Below are 22023 nucleotides of genomic sequence, written 5' to 3' on the forward strand. Positions count from 1 at the left end.
AGGGGGCTAGTAAAGAGGGAGAGATGCCCAGAGAGCATACAGCTGTTTCGGTCGAGCGAGAGCGAGTTCTCCGGCGGCTGAAGAGTGGTTCTTGAATCGGACAGATGATGTTCCATCCTCTTTTCTGCCAATCACCCAAAGATGAGGACAACACCCAAACTGGCACGTAAGTAGCATTGCAGTCTAGAGTGGTCCGTGGACAGTGAAAAGCAGCATGCGCGAATGCAGTGCACAGCAGTGTGAGAGTATCGCATTATGAGCTTCAGTGGTTCGTGGGTTCTTTTTCCATTGATGTATCGGACATAATTTAAAGCTTGCTCAACACTCGCAAACATTAGATTTTAAGTAGATTTTCTATTATATTCTAACTATGCAACGTGTAAGTGTTTTTTGGTTTGTTTCTTTTGTAGGCTACTGGCTTTGTTTTGTTTTTGTAGACTGGTTTAGAATGTTCCAATTATATTTTTGGGACATTTTGTTTGAAATTCTCCTTATTTCTCAGCAGAAGTAATGTTTGATCTTTAGCCTAAAAACTAATCTCAATAATTTTCAAGAATGTTTCATTTGGATTTGAACTATTCTGGCCAACTTGCTGAGATTAGGCTGTCAATCATAAATAGGCCTATTGAAACAGGGTTGGTCCAAAGTAAATGTTTAAAATATATTTATAAATTTCTGACTCTATACCTACAATACTGATTTCGAGTTTGGAGTTAAGGAAAAATATACGAAATTAGAGAAAAATCATTAAAATAATTGTTTTGCTTAAGCTAAGCAAGTCGAAGAATATTAGTTTCAAAATTGCACTCTTTAACGTCCACTCCCTGTCCCTTTGGTATTTCATAGGCTGTATGTATTGAGTGCTCAATAGGTAATATTTTCTGTGGTGTACTGCTCTCCAATCACTGGCACGGCCCCTAGTGGACAATAATATGAAGCTTGGAGATTCATAATTCTATATATTTTCTTACCTGAAGTCTCTCTCTCTTCCGCTCTCTCGCTCGCTGAGAAAAGGAAGGATCTGTTGAAAAACTAAACCCATTTATTAAATAAACATATTACATCCAATTAGCAATATCAGGGCTGGTTTGGTTATGTTGGATTATATTGAGTAAATATTGATTTTTAAGGAGAAAGTGTGATGGGAGATTGCGTAATGAGTTAGGCTATAGGCCTAAGGGTTATTATGGCAGGCTTGGTTTATTATCGGGTGAGGTGTCCAAAGGGAGCAATAGTGACTACATTTTTGAGAAGGGGAGGCTTTAAAAAAACGATCTATAACAAATTCCCCCTTTAAGACATTTTCACACTCATTATGTTCAAGAGTTGATAGGGATGGGCCTGAATTTAATGTTTGCTCTTACTAAAAATGACGAAATTAATTTGCCATGAATTGCAGTGCTTTTCTTTTTTAGTTTATACATAAATAAAATACCCTATACATTTGTTATCGTGCCTTTTGCTCCGTCCAGCCTTCATTACAAATATGGTTTATATGCTGCAAACAGAAGTAGAGGTTGGTTTGGTCTCAAGAGTGGTCAAATGGTGTTTGCCCGCAATTCTCTTAGTTGTCGGTTTGCTTTTTACAAATGCAGGGAAACTCCTGTTAAGTATTCTTCATGATGTTTCAGACTCCCGCTGTTTCTTTCACATTATCATAAGCAGATTACAAATAGCGGGGAACACACCCATATGCAGATAGAGAGGGCTATTTCTAACTTGCATTATAATGGCCTGCTCTGCTGTAGCCTAGGCCTACCTATCGCCACATCTCACCCAATTACTCAAATGTTAAACTTTTCAATATTGTGGTAATAAACTATGTACCAATGTCTATATAATTTAAATAAGTAGTGATGTTTGGTTTGATGAAATATACAAAATAGGCCTATAATTATTGTATTTAAAATATAATTTTATGTAATATTATATGTTAAGCATTGTAGATGCATATCACTGAAATGTTTAAGAAATGTTTAAGACATAAGAATGTGTCCTAAAAATACAGTCTATACAGTGTCCAGATTCTCGATACATTTATGTATTGGCCTATTTGATGCTTTTCCAGGGTCTACAGCGTCATTCATAGCCAAATGTTCTACCATAAGCGGGAATGTAGCCTACAAATGAGTATACTAAACATGTAGTTGGTAGCTTATACAAGTTATATTATTACAGTGCACAACAGAATAAATGAGTGTATTAGGCAATAACAGTGTTCCATGACGCCTTTCAGGTTCATAAATGTGTTTTTGCTATTGTCTATTTCGCCAGCAGACGGCGCTGAAGGCATGTAACAACGTCTGTGTGGCTCATACCTAACCTTTTGGATATAGCCTATGTGTGAATTTATATATGTATAAACACGTGCTTTTACTGGATACATAGCGGCTTGTTACTGTATTTTGCTTCTCATATTCTATCATCTTTCGTAGCTCACATCTACAATGTAAATTAACCATCAGATCATTAACAAATAAAAACAATTGTATAGGCCTATTTAAAACATGTATCTATCCTATAGGAGTTTTAACAATGCCAATTGTTGATGTTATGGGTTGAAAACCTATGGGCAAAAGTGCATGTTATTTTGGCCTGTCATTAAAGTAGTGACCACTCTTGGTCATATTGTTAGTGAGTGAACTTTTTTTGTTTACTCAAATGTCCTACGACTAAGTGAATTTCAACAACAAATGTACTGACAACACCCGAAACAAAACTAGGCAACTTATTTGTCTCCGTTTTCTTTTTAGCATTCAACTTCAGTTCAAGTGAAGCTCATCCTTTTCAACAATGGGGAAACAGCTAAGCTTACCTATCCCCTTTTCAATGTAAAAACCGAGCTGAACTTGCTGATCGGTTCCTTTTATGTTAACTTAACTGAAAACACTAATATTTATTTCATGGATTGCTACACTACTTGTAATTACTAACAGAAAAGGAATAACATCACCCTTATGGCTATAGCCTCTACAACTAGACCTCTACATTTACAACTATTACTACAACTGTTACTATGGCCTAATGGTAATAAAGTGATTGTTCTAAGCAAACTTGATAGAATAATATAGGCTAGGATATTTGTATGTTTAAGTTTTGATTGATTTATGCCCCCATTTGCTTTGCCCCTGTTTAGTCGTTGAACATTTTTTTTATATCAGGATATAGCCTACAAAGAGAAAACATGATATAAAGATATTTACATTTGATTCAGTAAAGATGTAATATCTAATTAAGTTTAAAATGTTATTTATTATTCTCAGCAACTTTTGAATGTTGGCTAAAAATAATAGCCTATATAAATTGAAACAGCTGAATTGGTCCAATATGCTGTTTACCTAACAACATAATTAAATGTATCCTACTGTATAATTTCTGGATCTTGTAATCCTTCGATTTTCAGTAGGAAGCACTTAAAGTTTGCCATCCTAGTGAAATGTTTCCACTTAAAGCACTTGCAATAATAAATATATAGCTTAGGCCTATTGGTTGATAACAGCAGATTCTGCCTCAGTGCTCCACCACTGACCGCAAGTAACCCCGCCCCTTTATGCTAAATAAAAGACACAATCCTGGCCGAGGGAACAGTCGCTCTGTGATTGGTCAGGTAAAAAGGCATTTATTCCCTGACAGCCCTCATCACATGAATGGTTGTCTATTAACTTGTTCAAAAAGTATCAGGAGTTGTCAAGGCTCTGGCGAAGAGGGAAAAGTAGTTTGTTGATTCTTTGAGACCAAGAGAGAAGTTTGTGGACACAACAGGACCTACTGGCTCAAAGCAAAAAGACGTTTACTATTTCTACAAAGTTACTGAAAACGACAAGGTAACTCCAGCTAACTACCTTTTGAGTTGGACTTTTTCAATTGGTCGGGCAAATTTAATAAAAATCTGTTAATAATGTATAACATGATGGAAACTGAACTGAAACCCCCCGCACCCCAGACAAATTCTGGGGGTACTGGGAATTCAAATTCATCTGGAAACAACCAGAAAAACAGTCCGGACCGAGTCAAAAGACCCATGAATGCCTTCATGGTTTGGTCGAGGGGACAACGAAGAAAGATGGCACAGGAAAACCCAAAAATGCACAATTCGGAAATAAGCAAAAGACTTGGGGCCGAGTGGAAGCTTCTATCTGAGAGCGAAAAGCGACCTTTCATTGACGAAGCGAAGCGTCTCCGGGCTCTCCACATGAAGGAACATCCGGATTACAAATACAGACCCCGGAGGAAAACCAAGACGCTGATGAAGAAGGACAAGTACACTCTGCCAGGTGGGCTTCTTGCACCGGGCGGCAATGGCATGGGCGCGGGAGTGGGTGTAGGGGGAGGCTTGGGCGGCGGGGTTAATCAAAGGATGGACAGTTACGCACATATGAACGGCTGGACAAATGGAGGTTATGGCATGATGCAGGAGCAGCTTGGCTACGGGCAGCACCCTGGTTTAAACGCTCACAACAACGCGCAGATGCAGCAAATGCACCGCTATGACATGAGCGCACTTCAGTACAACTCCATGACTAACTCCCAGACCTACATGAACGGATCACCCACGTATAGCATGTCCTACTCACAGCAGAGCACTCCTGGAATGACTCTGGGCTCCATGGGTTCGGTGGTCAAGTCAGAGTCCAGTTCCAGTCCCCCCGTAGTCACGTCGTCGTCTCACTCCAGGGGTGCTCCATGTCAGACAGGAGACCTACGGGACATGATCAGTATGTACTTACCGGGCGCTGAGGTGCCGGAGCAAACTGCTCAAAGCAGACTCCACATGTCCCAACATTACCAGAGCGCACCTGTACCCGGCACGACGATTAATGGCACACTCCCATTATCACATATGTAAATTAACTTTTATAAGAGAAACTGGACTACTCTGGACTATTTTTGTACAGAAAATTTGGGGTGGGAAATGTTGTATAGAACTCAAGGAAAGAACATAAAACTTTTTTGTCTTTCTATTCTAAAGATAAGTTCTAGAGGAACGGTAGGAACTCTGCAAAAGTTTTTCAATGATGTATAAGTTTGGAAAGTAGAAAGTGGGAGAGTGTCAATCAGATGTTTTATTATTGCAATCACCTTTTGTACAGTATTTATCAAAGAAACATAACAATCAGATGTAATGTTTGTAAACTACAAGAGGTTACATTTTTATAATCACAAAGTCTGCAGCAAAGAAAATGGCAGAATTGAAATTGAGTTCAAGATGCTTCTAAAACTGCAAACATTGGAATAGCGGTAGTAAAAGCAAAGCAGGTAAATGTTTCTCCTTGAGGGTCATTAGTACTAAACCATTTTCATTTCCTTAAAAAAAGAAGAAGCAGAAACCTTTCCTTGCAGGTTAAGCATAATTGTTAATTTATATTTTGTCTCCCACTTTTCATCTGTTAGAGGTATAAAGTTTGTGTTCTTTATTTTCTAATGATTTGTACGATTTATGTATATTTACTGTGATATTTTAAGTTTTTATTTCAAATTTCATTCCCGTAGTTGTATTTTAAATGTTGGCCTGTACGCAGCTGCCAACACTTCATGTATATATATTCGAACTAATATCATCATTATAACAGTTACAATTTCAGCTGAGTTTTTTCAATATGCAGTTTGAAATGAATAAATTTTTGAAATTTGGATACTTGAAATTGTATGAGTTTTGATTTTATTTATCATTTAATTCATTAGCTAAGATTGTCATCCACGCTCAATTTGTTGTGGATTGTCCATGTTTTGTATTGCATTTATGTTATTCATGTTGCGTCAATATTTATTAATCACATAATATGTAAGAACTTGATAGCCTTTCATATTCTGTCATATTTATTATATTTTGGGTTTTTTTTACAATCCAAGGAAACACAGGAATAAAATAAAGCTATAATGTGCTAAATCTGAAATCATATTTCATCATAACTATCAACAAAGACAAAATCATAGCAAATAATTTTATTGTGTGGTTGCTTCTGTGTCCATGTGCACGCATGCATGCCATTGTCATTTTAAATCTTTAGATGATAAAGACTCAGGTTAACGACGTTTTCATTTTTTTGTGAAAGGAGCTATGCGCCTAAGGATTACGAAGGACTATCGTGCAAAGTTTGTTGCCTGTAAACCAATGCTTTGAGGTGAAGATTATTCGCCCAAAATGTTCAAGATTCTCACCAAGGTATTCGTTCATTTTATATTTTTCCATAATCAAAACACTCATCATTTGATTTATTTTAATTCTAATTCAAATTGAGAACAGGTTTGTTCGGGGCATGCATATTATTTAAAACAGGCCTATACTGATTTGAAATAGGTTTACCTCTCATGGATCAGAAAACAAAGTTTGAATGTGACAACATAAAGGCATGTTTGTAGTATCAATAATTTAAAATGTAATAATATTAAAGGCTCTTGATATATGAACATAGATAGACCCACTGAGCAACAACGAAATAAATATGTTATATTACAGATAGGAATATTGTTACAAGCCTATAGGCCTACTTGTCTTGAAAGCATGCATGCACCACATCAACACCATTTTTCATGTCGCTCCATATTCATTTGATTATTCGTTTAGTATCAAATTGCTCGACTGTCTTACACTAAATGTAGCCTGTTTAATGATTAAATCAAATGGAAAGTATTTCTGCAAAGAATCAAAAGACCCAAACAGCTCAAATAATTTTCACTCAGAGGCCTAAATACTGCAGCTCCATCTTCGAGTGGCCATTGAATTCACTGTTTATTCCAAATAATACTTTTAAGATAACCAGGGTTCACACAGTTCATGTCCATGGGTCGATGGGCAAACCTTTAAAAAAAAATCCTGCCTGAAGTGTTCGCACTGTCATCTGTTGTTTAAAAAAAGCCTTAGATGAGGTTATGCGTTGAATATAACAACGTTTTAAATCTGGGGATGTTAAACCATTTTTTTCCTCCTGAACTGTAGAGGTAGATTTGCAGTGTTGCTTGCCAAGGCTGGGAAGCTTCTATTACACTAGGTCTCAGGGGAGAGAAGCTCACATTAACCGCTAAATGAATATTTGACGAGGGCTCATTTCAAAGTATTATTCGACAAAACGTGTCCCTACCGGACTTTCAAGGGGTCAGGGAGCAGTGGTTCAATTAATTATTTATACAAGCAGTAGAATTGGTTGTAATAGCTGAACATGTTTCATAAACTAGGATTTTTAAAGGTCGAGTGTGTAAGGGTTTTTATTTAAATTTAATGGAAGCAGGATTGGCCCATGTCATCATATGTGAAATATTGAAGTATGAGCGTTTAGCTGTAGTTTCATTAGTGTTTTGGGGGGGGGGGGGGGGATGGGAGAAAATACACATTTGATAGCCTATATGCATTTTACCTTTAAAGTCTATTGCAAACACGTAAGTGAAAAACATGCATGAAAATATAAACGGAGCACGTTTTCGTAGAGAGGTGTCGACTATATTCCCAGTAGTTGTGATAAGGTACAGGGCATGAACTAGCAATTCTATTAGGCTACTGGACCTATTGAACTTGAGACTTTTGTGTTGGACTTCCATTGAGAGACTCTCGTCTTCTACACGTTGAATAAGGGATATAATGCTTTTTCTATTCCCTGGAGGAGCAGTAATCAGTCAAGGAATCCCCCTGTTGGCTCACCACAGTAGGAGGAAAGTATAAAAGAGGAGTGTTTAAAATTATTTTCAATTGCGTGATTTAATCTCAAAGCGCTCAATGGCGTGCCTATATTAAAACTGCTGGTTTGTGTTCAATCCTTTCATGTTTTGAATGCTTGGACGTAGGCTCCCATATGCTTGGATATAGGCACTCATAAAACATTGACAACTAAATATATCGTTTTGTGTGATTTAGGATAACAGCACTGTATAAGAAGAGGACCCAATGGTTCCAAAAGGCCTGGTGTTGCTCTTCCGCCGTCCGCCCAGAGTCTGCCGCAGCTATTTGGACAGCAACAGGTGGTAAGCGCGCTATGTTTTGCTCATAGTAAAACCCCTCAGATATTATCTTTTGATATCTTTGTGAAATGACACGCTCTTCCTGGAAAGTAATTATCATAACATATGAGGGCCCAACGTGTATAAACACATGTTAATCTCTAGTGTCCAGATCTCATTCATATGGGTAGCAAGATATAGCCTACGGCAAGAGACCTCAATTTTAATAAGAAATAGGCTATGTAATATTTGTAGGGCTATACAACTTTTGTAGTTAATAAAATGTGTATCGTTTGATAAATTATATACAAACGTGAGAGGTGTGTCCCATAGTGTTCTCTGGTCCAGAGGTAGTGGAATATGCGCACAAGTAATGGTCGCCAACTAGGCTACTAATCCAACCCCTAATCAGTCACCAGATTTAACCTACTGATAGTACGGAGCAATGACGTCAGATGTACTATGGTAAATAGAGTATTTCATTTTCTCCTTGGGTAATATTTTGTTGGACACCACGTGCGAGAGTGTGTCCTTATAACATATTATGTATTGAATAAAACATCTGGATTAAAGTAATTGCATAGACAACAAGAATAGGCCTACGATTATTACTATTTGCCTACACCTTTATTTCGATTGGTGGCATAATAGATTTTGAAAGATTATATTGGATTACTTATTAGTATTGTTGATGTTGTTGTATTGTTGTTGATATTTTTACGAACTTATTAGGCTATTTCTGCTGGAAAATATTATGTCTCGTTACTCACATCATTGGGCCTATCCATTGATAACGTTCTAACTAATAACTACACTGCAAAGAAAACTACTTTTCTCTATAGTAATTACTTTTCTCGCTTTCTCTGCTGTAGTTTGAAGAGTTGGGGGTTGTAGTGGACGGCTTTCTGTGGGGGGATGTAGCATTGTGAGATTCGTTGAATTGAAATCTGTCAGATATGCCATCTATTTTAAGTCTCTCGTGGGGTGAATGGCAGTCGCTCCCTGATCCAGTGCAGGTGCAGGGAAGCAGGGGGATGGGGGTCTCTCTGCGCGGCCAAAATGCGCATTCTGTTCAATAGACCACACACTGTCAGCCAGCATGCCATCATCTCTGCGCCTCTCATACATTCTCATATCAGTGCAGGCCTTACCAGCTCGCCAGCAGATATACCGACATAGCCTACACAAGTGCGGGACCGAATTACTCTCAAGATTGTTAATGATCACTTTTTCTGTTTTTATCACTCATGTTTGATAATGAAAGGTTTATAGCCATATGCAAATGTGTGCTTTGAAAACATCATACATTATTTTAAAACATTCTTCAAGTTATTTCCGTGTGATTGATGTGGTGTGATCTTATCCCACAGGTCAAAAACTGGTTGAATCAACGTTGTTTCCACGTCATTTTAACAACAAAAATATTCAATGTGATGACGTTGAATCGACGTAGAAGACTAATTTGGATTCGAAAAAAGTAATCAATGTAACGGAATTTCGTCTTCTTTTCAGCCAACTTTCAACCAAAATCCAATTACATGGTGACATTCTTTGTTGATTTCACGTTGAATTCACATTAGTTAACAACTCAACCAAATGTAAATCAAAACTAGACGTTGAATTGATGTCTGTGCCCGGTGGGATGTTAATAACAGTAAAATGTCGAACCTTCTTTTTCATAATCATCACCATGGCCATTTAGTTGTTTTCGATTGTGGACACGCCCTAATTTGATTGATGGTGGGTTTTAAATTGTAAAACAGTGGCCCTAAACTCATTACATATTCTGGTTTCTAGGAGAGACGGGATTAGAACAGGGACGACAGTTCAATGGATTAGTAGCCTACCAGTGTGCCAGTAAATACAATATACCACTGTACTCAAGTTGCTATAGAGGCCGCTGGCACTTGCCTATAAATCTAATCAAACCGCGGTACGTAGCTCTGATAAGATACAACAGTTGGTCTCTCACGTTTCACTATTTCAGTGACTCCAGTTGTTTTGTGTTTTAATATAAAAAAGATCAAACTAACACTTTTGAGAGAGAAGTTGAGAGTATTTGTTGCTGGTTGAATTGAACATATCTGCACTAATCAGGTTATTAACAGCATATTGCATGCTCTTCCAATGATGGGATGCAGTAAAAAAAAAAAAACGAACTGCTGTAATATTGGAAGATTATGCTTTTTATGATGAAAAGCATGTCATAGTTTAAATACCATTTATGGGGCCGGTTTTAGAGAGGGACATGCTAAAAGTGGCATCTCAAACTTAAATATACATTGTTTTTTTATAACTAATTCAAGTTAATACACTTGCAATGACGGGATATAAGCTGATAATTGGCCCTTTTACTGAACAACAATATAAATCACCATCTCTTTATTTTTTAATAACGTCAAACGCTTCGCTGGATTGGCTCCGACAGTGAATACCTTTTCTCTGTGCAGTGTTGTTGGGAAGGGAACAATGCACATCTAATTGTGGAGATTTCAATAGCTGCATGGTCACTACAAGTGAACAGCAAAGATATTGAACTTAGTAGAGCAGAAGACACGTCCACTGTCCGTTCTAGCCTTCACCATTTGTGACTCGAATTCCTTTATTCTAGGAAGGGAAACGTTAACATTATTTGCATTGTTCTGCCCACTGCCTCCTTCCCATTCAAAGAGTCTAAACGAAAACTTTAAAAGGTTGCCTATAGCTAAAGTAAAAAAATATATATCTTGTTTGTCAACATTGTCATTGTGTCAAGGAAAATAAGGCTGAGCGGACTTGGAATACTTTCATTTCAGGGACATTGTATCTGTCTGGCTACTGGTTTTTACTGACACATGTATACAGCAGTCTGTCAGGCAACCAGTGATGACGGAATACTACACGATAGGCTGAATACATTTTAATCGTGTCGAAAAGTGAAAGCGTAGCACTTTATTGGTTAGGCTGTTATTGTGCGGAAACAAAGTTTACCCATGCGCAGCCTTCCCTGTAGCTCAGTTGGTAGAGCATGGTGTTTGCAACGCCAGGGTTGTGGGTTCGATTCCCACGGGGGGCCAGCACAGAAAAAAAAAAAAAAAAATGTATGAAATTGTATGAAATGTATGCATTCACTACTGTAAGTCGCTCTGGATAAGAGCGTCTGCTAAATGACTAAAATGTAAAATGTAAAAAATGCAACAATAGTCGGACAAGTGTTTCTGCGTTTCCACAGTTATTGGTCTGTTCACCCTATGCCTAAAACAATATATGCTTTGATGCAGCGGTGCAGCCAGCAGGGGTGTGCAGTAAGATGCAGATCAAGCTCGAGCTTTATGGACCACTGACAGCCTGGGATAAAAACTAGGCGAGGAGCTGAGTGCACGGGGTGGTGAGCAGAACGTCTGTTTCAGACAGCTTTTAATAGTTGTGCTGCTGTGTTGATGCTTCCCTTCAGGCCTTTAACCAAACACAGTTGTGATTAGGTTTTGCTTTTGCCTAATAAATATCATTGCTGAACACTATGCATGATTAAATCTTACAACAAAAAAGTACTTTGTTCACTTTTCATTTGTAAGTTATCTTTTGACATACCACTTTCTAAGAACTGTGTGTGTGTGTTTGTGGGTGGGTGGGTGTGGGGGGGGGGGGGGGGGGTACCCCTAATATCTTCAATTTAGCCCCTTTTAAGCACAGGTTTAGCCAACAAGCATCAAATGGTGACAAATTTGACTAACCTGTTAACTTATTTGGTATTATATAACCCTCTGTCGACAACAATGCACTGACTTCCCCAACAGCAGGACTCATTGTTTACTTAATTCCTTCACGATTTCAGGCTTCATGCACCTCATATTGATCAACGATCACATTATAAACACCTGGGAAAGACCATTTCGGGATTTTAGACAAGTCAATAACAAATTCAAAAAAAGTAGAATCATTAGATACAGTATTTCAATCATTCAATATAAGCATATAGACATGTAGCTAGGCAAACAGTTTGAACTGTAGGCCTAGAAAAGTTTAGCCTTGTCCAACTTTATCAATATGTTGTTTATTCCTGTGTCAGATCGAGATTGTTTCTGGAAATAAATCTACGACAGCAGCTCGTTTGCTAGCGGCTCATTTCCTGTATGCTTTAGAATAAAGGGTATACAAAGTTTGTCTGAGCACTGAAAGGGCCCCACAACGGCCCTTTATATTTCCATAGACATGATGCCCGAGTCATTTCAATGGAAGTTGGAGAACTACACGCATTGAGCACGTGGGTTTGTTGACAAAATAAATAAAATGATCACATATCTACATATTTAAAAAACGCACACATTTTCCCGATAGGAAAACGAGAATATTGGATACCATGATTTAAGTAGGCCTAGCCTATTCAGTGGAGTTAGAGACATAAATGTGTTAATTAAAACTCAATTAAATAGGCCTGCTCTGACATAAAAATGACATCTTGTTGGTCTTAATAATAAACAACAGCAGAATTATTCCTCCCAGTGTGAGATTATGTGAGTGTATGACACAATCGAACAAATATCCTCTATAACTTGCGCCTCTATAAGTACAAAAAAATATAAAGCAGAGACTGAAAAATGTAATGAGTTCACGGTTAATCATTGATCATTCAAAATGGTTGTGTTAAATATACTAAATTACGGATGACTTCCCTCCAACAGTAAATTATATCCTCCAACTGCTTGCCTATTCTATCACTACCACCAGTACTGGAAAGTCGATTATGTTGAATCCATACATTTCCATGGATTGCATCACCCTAATTATAATACTCAAGACTGCTCTGTGGCTCTCCGTTTTTGAATGGTCTCTCTCATGCCGTTCTGCCGAAACCGTTCTGGAATGGAAAAGTGGGTCTATTAAAAAAAGTCTCTAGAGACCATCCAAGGCGTTTTTCTGTGACTGATAATGAGGCATGACTCAGATGCGACAAGAGTCTGTCTGCATGGGGTAAACAGCGCCCTGGTTGGGAGAGGATGACACTCACTTCTGGGAAACATTAGGCTATTCATATATTTCTCATAATGCATTTTTTCCGTTTCTTATTAAACGTCCACTGTTGCAAACGCAACATTACGTTTTACTCAAAAGACAGTGAATAATAATGAACAATTATTTTATTTGTTATAAAAGTCTACACTATTGGGTTTTGGGAGCTGCACCTGTTGCGGGGTTTAGTTAAATATAGGGCAAAGAGACAGAGGGGGTTGGAGGTATGCTGTTCTGCACTGCATTTGATTGTAAATAAGAAGAGTTCACACGCTGATCGAGTGACTGAGGGGAACAAGCGAACCATTTTAAATCAGGTGGCTATCTCCCTATCGCGGAGATCAGAGCTCTGTCACTCCCGAGCTCGTCATTGTGTCCTCCCTGCGAAATGACATCTCCCTCAGAAAAGCGCCTGGATGAGATTTCACTGTCTCTGCGCTATAGGCCCCAATCATTAGCATAACGCAGTGAAACGAGTTATGTAGCCTAGCCTACCACAAGTAAAAACATATCGTCTGCTTCAAGATACATTTTTCAGAGAGAGAGTAAACATATTGTTGTATAACCTTCCATAGTTGTTGGTCTACATAAGGAAGTAATGCCCTATATTTCCATGGCTCATTGCTTAACTGATGAAGTGTATGGCCATATGAAGCGAGGCCACACAGTTGGCAGGGTGTCAGACCAAGTTACGACTTCAAGAAGAGATGAAGATCCCAGACAGCTAGAACGCTCTTATCGATTATGTGACGTTTTGCTTGATGATAAGCGGGACATCTAAACCATGAGTACCTTCTACTGCGCGTGCATCCAAACCCGCAATCAGAACATCACTCCATCACACAGTTGCCCCAGGCGAGAGGAGAAAGGGAAAATTAATTAAATGGATCAATCGATCGAATCACAACTTGGTGACAGGGAATGGAAAAGGTAACATTTGAAAAGTGCAGTTTTTGATTAATAGTCATCTTGTTTAGGACTAAGCCTATCTTTCAGTACAATATTTCTGATTGTCTTGAACTCTAGGCCTGTGTAAGAAGCAGCTCAAAGGATGACCCTTGGGCGATTTCTGTTGCATTCCATGGGATACAGTAAAGTATCAAACCACTTTTTATTCTGAAATTCTGAGTAAAAAGTTTGAGAGGGCTGCTCAATAATAAACCAGTTCAGTCCTCGCTTTCTATAAGGTCTCATAAAAAATACACACACAACATTTGGAAATAGAGTATTGTCTATCAGGTTTGGGGTCAATTCAGTTTTCAATTCAGAAAGGGAATTTAACTTTAATTCATGAATTGAAAACTCCTCATACAAAACAATACTTTAAAAATGAATTGATCTCAAACATTGTTGTCCAAAAGTAGCACACAGGTGGAATAAGTCTACATAAGTGGAAATTATATGAAATTGTGGTTTTAATAAGAGAGCAACACTGATGTTCTTTCAGATTAGTGTGATTGCATAAATCTGTATTTGTAAATTCCCCTTTTGATACCCCAGTTCGTTGAAGTAGTGTGAGTGGAAATTGTGTTTGGAATCTTGGACAGGAACAATCAGTAAACACAAAGATTTGGGTGACTCAGATAGCTTTTTATTCAGCCTACATTTATTGACATTTAGACAGTACAAATTGAAAGACTGCAATGGAATTTAATAACAGTTATTCATACATGGGGAGGGGAGGCAGAAAGGGACTTGACCACATTGACACTACAAGAAAAAGCACAAAAACTGCCTACTCCTCCACAACAACAGCCATTATTACAAGACTTTTATCATTATTATAAATATATAAATTATAATCTTGTAAATAATAAATGATTGTCAATATAAGACAGTTGAAGAAATCCAAACTATTAACAAAATAAACTGCAAAAGGTACCGTATAAAATGGGCATTCATTGAAAATAAGGAGATGCAACTTTTTTGCCCAGTAGATTACAGTCCCTCTTGTTTCAGTAAGTAGGATAAAGCTTGGAGTGCCTCGTCACCGTGGAAACTGCCAGAACAATTCAGTTGAAGTTTGAGGAGGTCAGCTTGCAGGGTCAACAGCTCCAGCCTCTGCCTGTGCCAACTTCTGTTGGGCTGGGGACTTTTTTAGTGGGCGTGTTAGCCCTGGCCTAGCCCTGGGTGGTAAGCAAGTCTGATATACATTTTTTGAGTCAGTTTGCAGCCTAGGCTCTCCAGGTGGCCTGTGAAATCGATTTTAACCCTGTGACCCTGTCTAGCAGAGGCATGGTTGACAACTTGGGTGAGAATTTAGTTGGCACTGACAGATCTCCACAGATTTCAGTAAGGGAGGCCTTAAAACTGCTCTTCAGCGATGGGTGTGTGCTAGAAGTGTCCATTAAAAGATTTCAGAACAGCAGTTAGGAGAGAGTTGGTGTGTGTGTGTGTGTGTGTGTGTGTGTGTGTGTGTGTGTGTGTGTGTGTGTGTGTGTGTGTGTGTGTGTGTGTGTGTGTGTGTGTGTGTGTGTGTGTGTGTGTGTGTGTGTGTGTGTGTGTGTGTGTGTGTGTGTGTGTGTGTGTGTGTGTGTGTGTGTGTGTGTGCAGCACAGAGCGGCTGTTCTATTTAATCAGCTCAAGATTGTGTCGGTTTGTTGCATTACATGTCACTGGAGTTCACCGATCTACTGGGAGGATTTACAGTATTTTTTAGTAGTGATGTTTGATTGAGAGTTGTCAGGGTGTTCATGCAGTTCTGAAAGTCCCCATTTTCCCCTTTACTTGATAAAAAACCCCACAAAAAATAGTAAACCACAAAAATACCCCCCCCCCCCCCCAGTAATTGTTTTCATATTGAGTTGTCTAGTAGATCAATTACATTGATACATGTCTATATTGAATGATAACTAAAGTTTACATAAGTTAGTGAAATACAGATATCCAACCTTTGCTAATACTTAATGTTTTTAGAATGGTCACGTATGCTTATGACTTTGAAACCATTGCTTTTCCATGACAAAGTTTAGCTTGCTTACATGTCATTCCATGTGGATTGAGGATATGGCTTACCTCCCTGGGTGAAGGGTGAAGGTGCTCATGGCCCTGCAAATATGTGTCAACTTTATCAGTGATTTTGAAATTGTCAAGGCGAGTCCCACAGGAGCATGTGTGAATAAAGGGCAGCTCTTCACAGGATATTTCAATCTGCTGTCTCTTTGGTCCTGGATATGCCCCATGGGCTCCCAAATGATGCTATTTGTCACGTTAAACAGACTGCTACTCTCTAGAGGGTGTTCTGTGTGTGAGAGAGTGTGTGTGTGTGCGCGAGTGTGTGTGTGTGTGTGTGTGAATGTGAGTGAGAGAGAGATAGAAAGAGGGAGGACACTAGTCTGAGTGCCTGAGGATGCTATTGTGATTGATTGTATTTGATTGTGTTTGAGTGGGACCTATGCGATGCTTCTGAGAGCTTGTATCATCCCAGCCGTTTTCCTGTACCCATAGGGAAGAGAGTGCTGCAAGGTGCATGCCATTCGTATAACTGGAAAAACGCTCGCTCTGTTATTTGGAGATGACATTCATGGAGTGATCCTGTGTTAGCACAATGGACGTGTTTCACTATTATTTTCAAACTGAATGGATTCAGCAATAGGTGTAAACTTGAACTCAGTCGAGAGGGAGAATCTCTCTTGCTTTATTTAGCCTCATATCTAATCAATCTTCCCTTCAAGAGAACTACGTCATGTGTGTTCCTATGCAAATGTTTCTGTAAACACTGCATGGTAAGCACAGAGCTATCCTTACATTCTCTGTGTCTTATAACTCCATGCAAATGGCTAACCTAACATTTTCTCTCTGCTATCACATTCATATACCAATATGGCCACAAGCATACAAAGCATTTATGTCTTCAACATAATATCTGCCACTAGACATTGTTTGTAGTAATGCTTCAGTATTTGTTTGTTAAAATGTGAAAAAGCGATTTTACACATTCACTTCTTCCTGCTGATGTTTGTTTGGTGAAGGACAGGGTAGTGTGCAGAAACAGAGTTGGCATCAGCGACAACAGAGTAAGTACCAGATCCACTTGTAGAGGCTTAATGAACAATTTTTTTGTGGCAGCAGCAATATATTTCTGATTACCTTTTGGATTTATTGGGCGTAGGTGTGTGTGTGTGTGTGTATGTGTCTGTGCGAGTATGCGCACGCGCACGCGTGCATGTGTGTAGGTGACTGGGTGCCAGTGTGTGTGATTTAATGAGGGATTTTTTGGCAAGTTGGCATTGCTCATCAGTGTCATGGCAGTTTTGTTTCAAAAGTGCTGGTGCTGGAGAAAGAGGGATTTCGGCCCATCAGCAGTATGTGATGTCAGCATGCCGGGACAACAAAGGACAGCTCCAAATCCATGGCGTTTGCAGCATTATGGGGGCCCAGTCTGGGCTGAACATGGCCCCTCTTTCACTGGAACAAACATACTAGAGCACCATCACAGAGTGCAGTGCACACACACAACAGGACTTCTGCTTTTCAACCCTGTTTATTCATCATCTCCTCCACACTCAAATACATAGGCTTTACCTATATGAGGAGAATATTTGGGAGAAATGTTAATGATAAGGAAGTTGGTTTTTGATAGTGTTATGGTCAATTCGCTGACACTTCCAATCCAACACACAAAATCAGTATAGGGCCTATGCGTTTGTATGAAAAAAATGTGATATTCTATGGGTACATTGTATACAAACAGTGATCAAGTGGCTCAAACTGGGTAAATCTTGAAAATACCATACTCATTTTCATCGGTCACGTTCAGAGCTGTGACTTCCTGAAAATCTTATATGAGCCTTGTGATTCGCCACTTGTGCTCCAACTGTAACAGAAAAACTGATATTCAAAGTAGACACACACCTCTGTTTGGTTAATGCTTTGGCTAAGTCACTGTAAAGCCACCTGCAGTTCTCCTTGCAAGTTAGAATTACATATGGTGATTTCAGTAGTCATGTTGGCACAATAATAACTAGCATGCTGTCTGAAGCAGAAGCACTCAAAGAAAACATGTTAACCATGTCTGTATGCATTCTGGGAAATCTACTTAAAAGTCAAAGGATTTCATAATTCAGCATATAGTTTAAATCCTTGTTGGTCTGGAGCTAATAACAAAAGTACAATTCTGTATATTTCTAAACATTTTGCATTGGAAAGGAATTGGGGACATTGCAATAAGGATATTCTTCATCCCTGGCATTATTACCATTAAAAAGTTTAACCTTCTTGAACCTATTTATCTACATCTTCAATAAAGTTCCTCTGAGCCACTCCAAGGAGAGTGAACAGTCTGTGTTTCAGAGACACTGCCAAGCTAAAGAACACACCGTGGTCTGGCTGGCATTGGCCATGGGCAGGCCCTGAAGGCAGGGTATTGTAAGAGACAGACAGACCACACGGATCCCCAACAAGTCCTCTTTATGATGGGGAAGAATTATGATTGCTATTCCTCGCAGTGGAGCCCTCAGATCAGCCTGTAGTGGGGTTATAGGAGCGAGATGCCTACAGTAACATACAGTAACACAGCGGCCCCCATTCATTACATGCCCATGTGTATTAAACCACTGGAAGAACGCGAGGCAGCTGCAGTATGTAGTCCAACACAAGGCAACACTTTCTTTTCTGCTCCCTACTGTCTGTCTTGGTACAGGCCTGTCTGTCTCTCGTACCCTCTGTGTGATTATACAAGCTCGCTCAAAAACTTTCTACAGAGATTTGTTTTCAGTGTTTGGTGCGGAAACAATGGTTTCCTTTTGACTAGATAAATGGGGACTTCATGTTGGAATGGCAACCCTAAAGTGATTAATTTGTATATAGCCACCCTAGTCATAGACTGTTCTCTCTGTTACCGCACAGCAAGCTGTACCGGAGCGCCAAGTCTAGGTCCAAAAGGCTCCTTAACAGCTTCTACCCCCAAGCCATAAGACTGCTGAACATTTCATCAAATGACCCCCCCCCCCCCCCTTTTTTTTGTTACACTTCTGCTACTCGTTGTTTATTATCTATGCATAGTCACTTTTCCCCTACCTACATGTACATATTACCTCAATTACCTCGACTAACCTGTAACCCCGCACATTGACTCAGTACCGTACTCCCTGTATATAGCCTCATTATTATTTTATGTTACTTTTTTAAAAACGTTATTTTATTTACAAAATATTTTTTTAAATCTTATTGTTTCTTAAAAACAGCATTGTTGGTTAAGGGCTTGTAAGTAAGCATTTCACTGTAATATTGTTGTATTCGGTGCATGTGACAAATAAAATTAGATTTGATTTGCCTGAAAAATATATTTCCTCGATCTAAAGGCTCCCAGATACAATGCATGGTGTTCTAAATACATATGTAACACATAGTAAACAAGAATTTGTTTATGTGCTTTATTTTGTTACAGAAAAGGTGAGAGGAGGTTGCTGAAATCCATATGACCAAGACACACCTGTCTGTCCAGGAGACGGATACCTCACCAGATATGGTAGGTTTGGGGCTGAAGAGAAGAGACCGGTTGCATGTCATCCATTGCTACACCTTGGTACACCTTATTGCTCACAGCTACTATTACTAATACTCCTCCCCTCTAAAAATAAGTGTTCTCTTCCTTCATTGAGAAATATTCAGACTTTTCCCATTACCTCTGAGAAGCCTGGCCATGCTTGTTTTTCCTGGTTGGTTGCATTCTCCAATGCCCTGAGAGGGTGGCAGACCCAACAATCACTATTCCAAATTGAGCGTGGCACAAAGAATATGAACAGTCATTGGAAGACTGCCATTGGTTGTTCTTCAGAACAGCTGAGTGGTAATTACTCAGAGAGAGGCTGCGTTTAGACAGGCAGCCCAATACTGATATTTTTTCCACTAATTGGTCTTTTGACCAATTACAGATTTGTTCACGTCAGATTTTTTTCAGAGCTGATCTGATTGGTCAAAACACCAATTAGTGAAAAAAATATCAGAATTGGGTTTCCTGTGTAAACGCAGCCGGAAAGAGACCGAAGAAAGTCTACTGATCAATTTACACATCAGTGCCCGGTTTCCCGATAGCAATGAAGCTTCGTGTTACACGTGTTTTAACAATGCATCTTACCTACAACGGCCGAAGATGTAACATGCGTTTCCCAAAACACCACACAGAGAGAACGGTCGCTAAGTGCGTTGTTGGAGCATGTGTCGATACTGATGGGATGGAAAGAGAGAAAGAGCTGCTCTCGGTTCAGCTTTCTCCATTGAAATTTTACCTTATTATAATTATTTCACAATACTGACGACGGATCAGCTACTAGAAAGATATTACCGCCTACGGCTGCAAATATTGAGGTGGCTTATTCTAATGCTTCTCATTAAAAATGCATAAAATCACAGATTTGGCACATCACTGCGCATGACTACACATCATGGAATATATTGAGACAAATTACAGACAGTAGACTAAAAGTAGCAAAATAGAGCTCAATTGATTGAACATGAAATGTATTTCAATATGATTGAAATAGGCCTATAGTTTACGGTTTATATTTGAATCCAGTCATCTCTGTTTTCGTTTGAAGCATCGTTTTATACGTCGCTTGTTTGTATCAATTGCAAAGACTGTATTTGTAGTCAACTTTTTTCTGAAGTTATTGGCGGTCACAGAGAGATGGCTTAACCATGTGATTCTATGTTTCGCGGACATCTTCTGTGTACAAAGTGAGGGCAAAAAAGCATCACTTACGACGCACTTCTCTGTTCTAGGAGTGGTCTGAGGCAGGCATTAGATTACGAGCGTTTTCAAGTGCAAAGTTAACAACGATGGTTTAGGAGAATAGTTTGCCGATTTAACAATGCTCCTAAGAAGGTTCTATCGATGAATTTAGCCTTAAGATGCTTTTGGGAAACTGGGCCCAGATCTGATCCTAATCCATGTCTATTCCATCATTTAAAAATTATTTACAGTATCTGTCACTTTTTAGTATCCTCAAGCCTGGTGCCCATTCTATTCTTGTGCACCTGGCTTGGATTTCCCTCATTAACAAACCGGTACAACACATCATGGAACCACTGAGTTCCTACGTCCACCCTACTTTCTCTACATATGTAAAGAAAACCAGTGTACATTACTGAACCCTATTCTGGTAGTGACGTTTCAGACGGGGACACATCCCAGTTCTCAGTCCCTTAATGTCCCCAGGCATTGTGAAAGCGTCCCTCCACCCCTACTTCTGTCACACACAGTGCCGAGAGAAAGACGCATTGGGCCCTTGTGGAATGTGGCATGTCTCTGTGAACTATTTCCTGCTTTGTCATAAGAGTTTTGTGTGGTGGAAACACAAAGTTTCCTTTTTTCACACCTCCTCGGTGGTGGCGCAGTGTTGGTCCTCTGCTGCAGCTGGCCTGTGCTCAGGAACAATGACATTCTTTAGGTTTAAGGCCCGTAAAATATGTCTATTTCAAGTCAACAACCTAATGTGTCTGTGTCACCAGCCACGTTAACTGTGAAGCACTTGCCTTCTCCAGTCTTTCAGTTTGATGGGGCAACATGGGGGCAGAGCGGATCCAATACGAGGTGATTTACTGTAAAGCACAGTGGAATATCACCATATCTGAAATGGAAATAATCAATCTCTTATTAGGATGGTTATTTCAGGACAAGTCACAATTTGAATAGAAATTAATCTAATTTTAAAACCTTGGTCACAAAGAGTAAGACTCAATTTAGACCCAATCTAAAATTAATGAGAGCATCTTAAGGGACACAGTGGAATTGGCAAAACCTAGTCTATTTATGTTAGTTAAGGACACAAGCTGGAGACGTGAAACCCATTATGGAATCTTCAGTTAAAAAGTCTACATTACATTGTCACGACATTGTTGTGATGGTAGGAAGATGGCTTTATGAAGGCTGCTTCCAGAAAGGGATAACCAGGATTTGTTACTTTTGCTCAAGTAGTGCAATGATTGAATATTGGAGTTTCATATTTGCTTTGTTCAACGGTTGTTGAAATTCAAATAGAGTGAAGTCCCATTGGGATGCTTGGTTTTATTGACCAAACTCCGGATGGGTATGTCGAGACTCATTACGCTCACACACATGGCGCTTTGTCCACTTGTCATGTTTGAAGATTAACGTTTTACTGC

General features: G+C 39.2%; 1 protein-coding gene and 1 long non-coding RNA gene across 2 annotated transcripts in view; both read left to right on the forward strand.

Moving 5' to 3' along the window:
• Positions 1–22023, forward strand: part of LOC106613879 (uncharacterized) — a 54119-nt gene that overhangs the window by 27302 nt on the left and 4794 nt on the right. The window contains exons 2-4 of the long non-coding RNA XR_014379011.1: positions 1–166; positions 7847–7953; positions 19307–19387. The exon at positions 1–166 is cut by the window's left edge and continues 92 nt beyond it. This is a non-coding gene — a long non-coding RNA (uncharacterized LOC106613879). The remainder of the gene's footprint in view (positions 167–7846; positions 7954–19306; positions 19388–22023) is intronic.
• On the forward strand, positions 3663–5635 carry sox2 (SRY-box transcription factor 2). Its single transcript, NM_001141718.1, is given in 1 exon segment — positions 3663–5635. A coding segment is annotated over 1 exon segment (948 nt). The 5' UTR covers positions 3663–3898; the 3' UTR covers positions 4847–5635.

The sequence above is a fragment of the Salmo salar genome, chromosome 10 (assembly GCF_965601325.2).
Source record: "Salmo salar chromosome 10, fSalSal1, whole genome shotgun sequence".
NCBI classification, from domain to species: domain Eukaryota; kingdom Metazoa; phylum Chordata; class Actinopteri; order Salmoniformes; family Salmonidae; genus Salmo; species Salmo salar.